Below are 11,400 nucleotides of genomic sequence, written 5' to 3' on the forward strand. Positions count from 1 at the left end.
AAAAGCAGCCACTCTTTCAGAAAGGGCCCATAGAAGAAGCCTTTCTTTGAGAAAGTGTTTATAGAAGCACCCTTTCTTTGAAAAAGGGTCTATAGAAGCAGCCTTTCTTGCATAAAGGGCCCATAGGATCAGCCTTCCTTTGAGAAAGGGTCTATAGAAGCAGCCTTTCTTTAAGAAAGGGTCCATAAAAGCAGTCTTTCCTTTAGAAATGGTCCATAAAAGCAGCCTTTCTTTCAGAAAGGGTCCATAGAAGCAGCCTTTCTTTCAGAAAGGTTCAATAGAAGCAGCCTTTCTTTAAGAAAGGATCCATAAAAACAGCCTTTCTTTCAGAAGGGGTACATAGAAGCAGCCTTTCTTTCAGAAAGGGTCCATAGAAGCATCCTTTCTTTCAGGAAGGGTTAATGGAAGCACCCTTTCTTTAAGAAATTATCAACAGAAGCAGCATTTCTATCAGAAAGGGTCCATAGAACCATCCTTGCTTTCAGGAAGGGTTAATAGAAGCACTCTTTCTTTGAAAAAAAAATGGTCAACAGAAGCAGCCGTTCTATCAGAAAGGATCCATAGAAGCAGCCTTTCTATCAGAAAGGATCCATAGAAGCAGCCTTTCTATCAGAAAGGATCCATAGAAGCAGCCTTTCTTTCAGAAAAGGGGCATAGAAGTAGCCTTTCTTTCAGAAATTGGGCATAGAAGCAGCCTTTCTTTCAAAAAAGGTCTATTGAAGCACCCTTTCTTTCACAAAAGGGTCTATAGAAGCACCCTTTCTTTCAAAAAGGTCTCAAGAAGCACCCATTCTTTCAAAAAGATCTCAAGAAGCACCCTTTCTTTCAAAAAGGTCTCAAGAAGCACCCTTTCTTTTGAAAAAATCTCAAGAAGCACCCTTTCTTTTGAAAAGGGTCTCAAGAAGCACACTTTCTTTCAAAAAGGGTCTCAAGAAGCACCTTTTCTTTCAAAAAGGGACTCAAGGAGCACCCTTTTTTCAAAAAGGGTCTCAAGAAACACCCTTTCTTTCAAAAAGGGTCTCAAGAAACACCCTTTCTTTCAAAAATGGTCTCAAGAAGCAATAGGGGTGAATAGGGGTTTCTATAGGAAACCATCAATTCAGCCTGGCTGAATAGGGGTTTCTATAGGAAACCATCAATTCAGCCTGGCTGAATAGGGGTTTCTATAGGAAACCATCAATTCAGCCTGGCTGAATAGGCGTTTCTTAAGGAAACCTTCTATTCAGCCTGGCTGAATATGGGTTTCTATGGAAAAACATCAATTCAGCCTGGCTGAATATGGGTTGCTATGGGAAACCATAAATTCAGCCTTGCTGAATAGGGGTTTCTATATGAAACCATCAATTCAGCCTGGCTGAATGGGGGTTTCTATAGGAAACCATCAATTCAGCCTGGCTGAATGGGGGTTTCTATAGGAAACCATCAATTCAGCCTGGCTGAATGGGGGTTTCTATAGGAAACCATCAATTCAGCCTAATTGAGCCTGGCTGAATAGGGGTTTCGATAGAAAACCATCTATTCAGCCCGGCTGAATAGGGTTTCTATAGGAAACCATCAATTCAGCCTGGCTGAATGGGGGTTTCTATAGGAAACCATCAATTCAGCCTGGCTGAATGGAGTTTTCTTTAGGAAACCAACAAATCAGCCTGGCTGAATGGAGTTTTCTTTAGGAAACCAACAATTCAGCCTGGCTGAATGGAGTTTTCTTTAGGAAACCATCAATTCAGCCTTGCTGAATGGGGGTTTCTATAGGAAACCATCAATTCAGTCTGGCTGAAGAGGGGATTTCATAGGAAACCATAAATTCAGCCTGGCTGAGTGAGGGTTTCTATAGGAAACCATCAATTCAGCCTGGCTGAATGAGGGTTTATATAGGAAACCATCAATTTAGCCTGACTGAATAGTGGTTTCTATAGGAAACCATCAATTCAGGCTGGCTGAATAGGGGTTTCTATAGAAAACCATCAATTCAGCCTGGCTGAATAGGGGTTTCTAAAGGAAACCATCAATTCAGCCTGGCTGAATAGGGGTTTCTATAGGAAACCATCAATTCAGCCTGGCTGAATAGTGGTTTCTATAGGAAACCATCAATTCAGGCTGCCTGAATAGGGATTTCTATAGGAAACCATCAATTTAGCCTGACTGAATAGTGGTTTCTATAGGAAACCATCAATTCAGGCTGGCTGAATAGAGATTTCTATAGTAAACCATAAATTCAGGCTGGTTGAATAGGGGTTTCTATAGGAAACCATCAATTCAGCCTGACTGAATGGGGGTTTCTATAGGAAACTATCAATTCAGCCTGGCTGAATAGTGGTTTCTATAGGAAACCATCAATTCAGCATGGCTGAATAGTGGTTTCTATAGGAAACCATCAATTCAGCATGGCTGAATAGTGATTTCTATAGGAAACCATCAATTCAGCATGGCTGAATAGTGATTTCTATAGGAAACCATCAATTCAGCCTGGCTGAATAGTGGTTTCTATTGGAAACTATCAATTCATCCTGGCTGAATAGGGGTTTCTATATAATTCGGCATGTCTTTATATGCATCCTGTAGCTCCCCCAAAAGTAACAAGATTTTTTCCATTTGATGTTATTCCTCTGTATATCTGGGAATCCTTATAATTTGTAACTGTTGTTTTACATTCGATGATTTAGTGCCACCAAAAGCCATTGGAATTTCATTGTTTTTTTGCATTTATAGTTTCTTTTCTACTCTCTTGTACTGCCTCTCTTTCTCTTTGCAAATGATAAATGAAACTTTGGTGGCTTCTGACCCATTTAATGGAAAATTTTCTTTACAAAAAAATTGTTTGCTAAAGTTTCATGAAGCATCATGTGAAGGAAATGCAAACAACAAAAACGCCATGAATGAACCATCATCAACCAACCAACCAACCATCTTTGCAAACCAACCAATCTTCCTTCTTCCGTTCGTCTTACACTGACAGTGTTTGCAAATTATAGCTGTGTTCCAGAACTACAAAGTTTTTACAATTTTTACGACTTTTACACATTTTACTCGAAAAAGCGTTCCCGTACACAAAAAAGTTGTAAAATGTTCACTTCTCTTTAAACAAAAATGGCGCTGAATGACGCTCTCTTTAAAAACTTTTTACACGACAAATTTGGGCGAGTAAAAAAATAGTAACATGGTTGCCGGCGTCTGATTGGCTAATATGCCGACTTTGACATTTGTTCCAGTTTTTTTGACGTATTTTCCATTTTTCCGTTCCCGAACTATTTCAAAAAACGTGTGTGTGAGAACAAATATTTTGCCGTTCTCTCTTTTACGAGTTTTACCATTAAAAAGTACGGGAACGAAGCTTATATTAGGTTTGGCTTATTTGTTTTTGTTGGTATTTCTCTGTTTGCTGGATACGATTTTCTTTGAAATATGTCAGAAACAATTACAACACTGTAACTGTTTTTGTGTTATAGCGAATGGAAATACAATTAATTAATGTTGAAGGACGACTTTTGCTAATTTGATGCCAAACACAAAAGAAACGTGTGATGTGTGTGTGTTTTTTCAACTCAAAATTAATTAGCTAAAGTGAAGAATGAAAAAGAAACGTGTTAAAAAATACTTTTTTTAATTGGGTTATTATTTTTGCAAAATGTTAATTAATTGGCTGAATTAAGGCTTCCATAGGAAATCTTCAATTCAGCCTGGCTGAGTGGAAGTTCAGCCTGGCTTTGCACAGGAAATCTTCAATTTAACCTCGCTGAGTGGAGGTTGTTATAGCAAGACCTAAATTCAGCTTGGCTGAGTATGGTCTTCTATTGCAAACCTTAGTGAAACAATTAAAAAATCCGTACTGTTTTTTGCAATAAAAAGTTTTTATTTTGTCTGTTTTGTTTTTTCCTTAAAATTAATAAAAATCATACTTTCCTCTTTACAGTTCACAGGCATTAATGTCATTAATTGTCGTGTAAATCCTGGGATATTTGACGTCAGATTGTATGTTCAAAAAGAACGTCTGGGCAAAATTATAATACATTACGGATTCCTCGGGAAAAGCTATGTTAAAAACAAAATACAGTTCCATGCATAGTTCAGCTGCCTCCACCACCGTCTGACAGCGATAACGTTGATCTTCAAAGTACACATACACCTCCTCGATGCTACCAGCCAGTTCGCCAACAATTAACAGCATGGGTGGGGTGGAGGTGGTTCGCGTAGCCAAACTGCTTTCAATTTCTGCCAACGATTTGCGTATAAAAAAGCAGGAGTTTTGAGAATCATGTATGGAGTAGCGTTTTTTGCGTCGCACTCCATTGTCATCAACAACCACAAGATTTGTGGGCGGTATTAGCTGATGTAGGGCCCACAGGAGTAATAAATGTTTAGATTCTGGAAGAAACAAAAAAATAGGAAAAGAAAATCATAGAAGAATGGGGGGAGGGTATTTTGTTTTTGTTGTAGCAGCATAGGTTTTTTATTATTATTATTTGCTGTTATTTATTTTTTATTATTATTGCTATTTATTTTTTATAATTATTTTTTATTAATTTTAATTTTTACTATAATCGATTTATTATTAAAATTTATTTGTTAATATCTATTTTTTATTATATATTTTTTATTATTTATTTTTTATTATAAATTTTTATTATTAATTTTTTATAACCTATTATTATTTATTAATATTATTTTTTTATTATTATTTATTTTTATTTTTTTTAATTATTTTTATATTTTTTTGTATTATTGCTTTATTATTATCACTATTATTTATGTTGTATTACTATTTTTTTATTATCAATATTATTAATTTTTATTATTTTTTAATATTATTATTTCTTATTTTTATTTACTTATCATTATTTTTATATTTTTATTTTTATATTATATAAATAATTATATACTTTATTTTTATATTTTTTATTATTTATTTTCTTATTATTTGTTTTTATACCCTCAGCCTTTAGGCTAAAGAGGGTATATCAGGAATATTGTCAATTATTTCATATTCCATTTCAGAAAAAAAGGATGATTTTTTTTCGCGCTACATCAACGATTTTTGATATGTAGGTTAAGAAAAAAATTCCCAGTACGAATCTGGTCGCGAGCCAATTTTTGGTTGTTGCGGACAAAAGTTATGGCGCTTTTATTTCGCTTTTTAAGAAAAAAAATTATAAAAACGCTAATTATTTTAATGAGCACAATTGTTACAAAAAATTTCTCTCGAAGTGACTTCAGCGAGTAGATTGCATAATACCTGCAAAATGTTACACAGAATTCGCGGAATGTACAAATTATTGAATATAAGTCTACTTTTTTTCAAAATTAAGGCCCATTTAGTGGTCATATAACTACATAAAAAATTGTTGTGGATCCAAACTTCACGGCGTATCAAATGAGACTGCAATCATACAGATTGGTGTTATAGTTTGGATGTTACAGCCAAAATAAGTACAAATTTTGGTCAAAAAATAATTGTTTGTTTGAAAAAATATTTTTTTCACATGCATTATGTAGTAGAAAATATTTTAAAAATGTATAGGAATACTTCCTTCATTTTGCTTTAATCTCCCAACAAAATAGACGGATTTTGCTTTATTGACATTCATATTAAAGCTTTCCCATTAGGGAAGCTAATTGGGTTGATGAGGATATATGTCAAAGCTTCTGAAATGGAAATAGAGGTCAAATAATCCATTTTAATTTATATGAATTTTAAAATACGTGTAGATCGCGTAATTATCAAAATCGTTTTGTCCGCATGTGATTTTCTTGTACAGCAAGACCATATCTTATAATTTGTATATATTTTTCGAAATATAATTTGGACGCTAATATGTAGCATCGTCTGCATCTTAGCATTAAAATACCTATAAAATATCGCTAATTTGCGCAAAGTGCATACAATTTTTGTCCGCATCCGATTTCAATGTCCACCATGAAAATCTACATCGATATATATCTATTTCAAGGCGATCAATTAAGAACCGTGAATGTAGCATCACACACTATTTTTTGGGATAAAATTAATGGAGCTCCCTTATCACTGAAGTTTTCAAAACTCTGTTTCCGCTAAAACGAAGATGCTGTACTAGTTGTTTCATTGCAGTGGGAACGTACCGCAGAAAACGCGATAAAATACGCGATATTTCCAAAAACAATTTTAGGCGATTTTTCTACTTTGGATTTTCTTGTAACTCGCGTTTTAATGGATGGATTTTCACGGGGAACGATTTATTAGATCCGGAACGTAAAAAACTAAAATGTGCAATCAAGTACGAGGAAATCGAATGATAATTGTAAAAATTAGGCCCGAAAAATATGATTTTTAGAAAAATGTTCGCACAAAATTTCCGTATTTGGATGCAGATTTCTATGAAGCTGTGTAGATTACATTCACGACACATATATATTAAATAACTCAGAATCGCGAGTTCTACAATCCTATGTACGATTTTTTGTAAACCCTGTTTGCGGAATGAAATTAGAAGAAAATGAAAAAAAAACACTGTAAAACTGGCTTCAAAATGTCAGCATCATTTAATGGTAAAAGCAGTTCAAATTTTGAAAAGTGATACATTAGTGAGATGATCCTTATTTAGTTTGCTTCAACTTTTACTTTGACAGGAAAATCGAGAGAAGTATGGTTTACTCACAAATCGAGAGAAAACAAAAAAAGACATGGTGGCTTCAACCCATTTTTACCCATTTTTTAACATAAATATAGCCACAGCTTCCACGCAAATCAACTTTGAAGGCCAATATTTTTTGCCACGTCCAAAAACATTTCATTTTATCCAAAAATATTTAATTTGTATAATATAGAACCACAAGTCGCGTATTCTAAAAGGGTAAACCTTGGCTTCAGCTATGTTAAATTTTCAAAAATATTGGTGATATACACTTTGATACGATGAAAATGTGCCTCATCGAAATAATGGTTTTAGACCCCAAGTATGTTTGGACGAAATGTGTTTCAGACACTTTGGAGTCGATCTAGCCATGTCCGTCCGTCTGTCTGTCTGTCCTGCTGGCTGGAGCGCACGATAACTCTCGAACGGATGAACCGATTCGGTTCAAATTTTGGCTTTCGTAATATTTTGCCCAAACTTAGTTTAAGTTCGAAGATGAGCTACATCGGTCCACCCCTTCCGGTACCTCCCCCACAAAAGTTCGAAAATGTTCGGAAAGTTTGTGCGCACGATAACTCTTGAAGGGAGTGACCGATTTGGTCCATACTTTGTATAGTGTAAACTTTCTACCAGAGTAATATGAGGTTCCAATATGGTCTCAATAGGTCCACTCCTTCGGGTACCTCCCACACAAAATTTCGGAAAAATTCAGTTTAGGGCCATCTCTCGAATCGCTTTGATTTTTGTTTTAGCAACTTGTATTCACTGCCCTCCATACAACGGTACAAGTTTCATCAGGGGCAAGTTCATACTTCCTGAGAAAATAGCCTGAAAGTTGCAAAAAAACCCTATGACAGCGAGTGTAGTGGTTCGAGCGCAAGATAACTTTCGAACGGATTTGCAGATTCGGTCTAAAATGTGGCCTTAGTAATATTTTGTCTAAACATAGTTTAATTTTGAAGATAAGCCATATCGGTCCACTCCTTCAAGTCCTTCCCCCCAAAAATGCAAAAATGATCGGAAAATTTTTCGTACGGTAACTCTTGAAGGGAGTGGCCGAATTGGTCTATACTTTACACATCCTAATATATCTACCAGATAAAGATCAGGTTCAAATATGGACTATATTTGTCAACTCCATCCGGTACCTCGCACACAAAATTTCAGATAAGTTCACTTTAAGACCTGCTATCGAATCACTTTGATTTTTGTTGAAGCAACTTGCATTCGCTGCCTCAATTACGAAGGTAAAAGTTTTTTCAGGGGCAAATCCACAATTCTTGAGCAAACAGCCCGAAGGGTGTAAAAACCCCCTATGGCACCATATGTAGTGGCTGGAGATCCACTTCCATAATGGTCAATGTCGATCCATTCCTTTAAGTATTTCCTCCACAAAACGTTTGCTCATTAATCCTAATCAACATTTTTGTCGTTTCATATGCCCAAAATTTTTAAAACCGTCTAAATACATACGTTTTTTGGGGAGAAAAAATTGTTTCAAACTACACAGGCTGAGGGTATATCTCTGTCGGCCAAGCCGACTGATACTTTTTTATTTGTTTTTATTATTCATTTTTTTTAATTATTTGTTATTATTTTTATAAGTTTTACTATTATTAAATTATTATTATAATTTATTTGCTATTATCTATTTTTTATTATTTTATATTTTTTTTTATTTTTTATTTTTTTATAATCTATTATTATTTATTTTTATTTTTTGTTATAAATTTATTATTATATAATTTTCTATCAATATTATATATTTATTTTTATTAGTTTTTAATACTATTATTTTTATTATTTACTTATTTTAATTGTTTATTTATAATTATTTATTATATTGTATAAATAAATTTTGTCATTTTTTATTTTCTTATTATTTATTTTTATTTATTTAAAATTATATCCTTTACTATTATGTATTTATTATTGTTATTTATTTTTTTATAATTATTAAGTATTTGTTTTATTTTTTATAGTTATTTTTTTGTGTTATTTAATTTTTATGATTATTTGTTATTATTTTTTAATTTTTACTATAATCAATATATTATTATTATTAATTTGTTATTATCAAATCTCTTTATTTTTTATTATTACATATTTTTATAATCTATTATTATTTATTGTTTACTTTTATTAATTTTTTTGTTATTATTACTTATTTTTTATAATTATTTTTTATTATAATTTTATTTTGTATTATTACTTTTTTTATAACTAATTTTTTATAATTATTTTTTTATTATAATTTTATTTTGTATTATTGCTTTATTGTTATTATTACTATTATTAACTTATTTTTATTATTATATTTATTTATTGTATTATGTAAATAAATATTTATAAAAAATAAAATAATGTAATTATTTATTTAAATTTATATCCTTTACTATTATTTATTTATTACTTTTAATGTTATTATTTTTTTAATTTTACTATAATTAATTTGTTATTATAATTTATTTGTTATTACCTTTTTTCATTTTTTATTATTAGTCAGCGGAATTTTATGCAACCCCTATTTTTGGTCCGTCAAAATTTAGGACTGGGCTTCTGATTTTCTCTACGATCATCTTAACCATATAAGCATATGCATAGGATTCCGCTGTCTATTTATTATTATATATTTTTTATCAGATACAAAGAACCCACTGCCGTGGTTTTTGGGTTTATTCTTTCGAGGTTTTTCCTTCCTTACCTTTTGTACAGTTCATATATGACTGCATGGTCTTATATGTTACCGAAGTTTTAATGACTTTGTCGAATATAACATTTTCCAATTTCTTGAATTTAGTGAAGAAAATTTCGGAAAATTTTGTGGCCCTGGGATATTTGGCACTAAAATCGTTGTGGATCTGCAATAAAGCATATAAACAGAATAATGTTTAAAATAAGTGATGGTGCATTTTCTCTCTTGGGAGTTTTGCATACATATTCCCTGGCATTTGGTAGTTTATATTCCGGCCATTTATCCAGTATGCCCTGTAAAACTTCTATATTATCTATATCCTTAAAACGTGGCAATTGATAACGTTGCCAAAACTGCATACGCTCCTCATCATTGGTGATATTTGCTCTCACATCATCTATGTGCTCTAGATCAACATTATCCAATATTTCCTCAATGAATTCCTCCTCTTTGTTTGTGGACGGAAAAATAGTTGAATATTCATGTTTCAGATTAAGGTTTAGGGGGTTATTTTGAACGAAAATTTGCCCTTGATTTTTGTCTTTCCGCCGATTGAACTTAAGGGAGAAAGTGAAAAAGCTGACGGGGACATTTCGTTCAGAATAACCCCCCTTTATACTTACTTAATTCACAATTACTGGAATTGTTGTCTGGTGATGGAGGCTCCGAAAGGTTTTTCAACAAATTACCATTAGACTTTCTCTTATTGTTTCTCCTCATATTGAATATTTTATTATAGAGCCTACCACGTTTGCCGGTCCGATAATATTCCTCCTTTTCGGTGGGAAATATTTCCAAAATTTGATTTTCTATATGTGTACCCTCCGATAAGGTTATGCTGCCACCCACACTTTCTATATACTGGGCTATGATATTAATCAAGCTGATGCGATGTTCTTCCTTTAGGATGTTATGCTGCTCATAGTATCTGTAAATTGCCTTAGCCTCAGTGCAGGCATTTAAGATTGCCCTTACGTTATAACGTGGTGGTAGTACACCTATGGGATATGTGGTGTGTCCACAGTTAATGGAAGTTAGTATATGGGATGAGGGTTGCGTTGAGGAAGGTTGCGGTGGTGGAGTTTGGGCCACCTGTTGTGAACATGTGGGCATTGTGGCAGCACTGAATTTAGAAGAACGCCTTGCTGTGGGCGGTCTTTTGGGTTTATTTACCATTACTTGTTGTAAATTCAGTTCAATATCATCATTGTCGTCATCATAATCATCCTCCTCATCATCATCCATGGTATTATCACTTACTTCCTTATTATGTGTGCTGCTGCTGCTGCCGCTATTATGTTGAAATCTTTGAACTGACCTTGAAATTGTAGCGTTTGATGTTGGATCACCTAAGGGCTTTGAAAATGCTGCTGCTGTTGGTTCATTCAGTAGTTGCAATTGATTCCATATTGCCAAACGATACTCAAACATGGCATGATCACCCACTGGACGATTGGCAAAAAGTTTATCCACATGTTTCGGTTGAAGTATCTTTAAAACTTTTAGCGTTATTTTTTGTTCCAAAAAATGATTGTGCAGATGTTCCAGCTGCCATGAAGCGAGCAGGGTTTTTATATCCATATCTGATTTGGTGCCGTATAGGGTATCCATGTTGTTGTGGAGGTTTTAGGTAATCTGTAAAGAGAAAGAGAGATGGGGAGACGTGTTATTTATATTTGATTTTGGGAAAAGGTTTTGTTGGGGGAGTTCTATGATATTTTTTGCAAAAAACTTGGTTTGGGATCGAAATAGCCGTCCCACTCCTGTCTATATAGGAAGGGGAAGGAATTAGAATGCCTAGAAGAGAATAGGAAGGAAAGAAGAGGGCATCATAGTTGAATGCTCTCTTTAAGTTCCCTATATGTTGCTACCTAAAATGGCATTAGCTGCTAGAAGGAATCCAGTTGGGATTTTTTAACCCCTACGGTCCATGCCAAGGGATGCATAGTTTTCGACAGTATCATAGAGGTCTTCCTACTTCCTTCTCACTCTCTCTCTTGGCTTAATTTAATTAAAACTGTTTCCAACCCACTGAGAGGACCTTTTTCCCCCTAAGGACCCTTACTGCACCTTGAGTCCCATCCTCACTTAGCTAAAGAA

At 33.7% G+C, this 11,400-nt stretch overlaps 1 protein-coding gene across 2 annotated transcripts in view; it reads right to left on the minus strand.

Moving 5' to 3' along the window:
• Positions 1 to 3,829: 3,829 nt before the first annotated feature.
• LOC141387588 (uncharacterized) overlaps positions 3,830 to 11,400 on the minus strand; it is a 41,307-nt gene continuing 33,736 nt past the window's right edge. For both annotated transcript variants that reach the window (XM_073957482.1, XM_073957483.1), the window contains exons 2-5: positions 9,924 to 10,935; positions 9,543 to 9,748; positions 9,310 to 9,466; positions 3,830 to 4,362 (exon numbers count right to left, since the gene is read on the minus strand). In XM_073957482.1, the coding sequence (XP_073813583.1) occupies positions 3,905 to 4,362; positions 9,310 to 9,466; positions 9,543 to 9,748; positions 9,924 to 10,911 (1,809 nt within the window). In that variant the 5' untranslated portion in view covers positions 10,912 to 10,935 and the 3' untranslated portion in view covers positions 3,830 to 3,904. The remainder of the gene's footprint in view (positions 4,363 to 9,309; positions 9,467 to 9,542; positions 9,749 to 9,923; positions 10,936 to 11,400) is intronic.

This window comes from Musca autumnalis, unplaced genomic scaffold (genome assembly GCF_047663935.1).
Source record: "Musca autumnalis isolate F117 unplaced genomic scaffold, ASM4766393v1 scaffold_5, whole genome shotgun sequence".
NCBI classification, from domain to species: Eukaryota; Metazoa; Arthropoda; class Insecta; order Diptera; family Muscidae; genus Musca; species Musca autumnalis.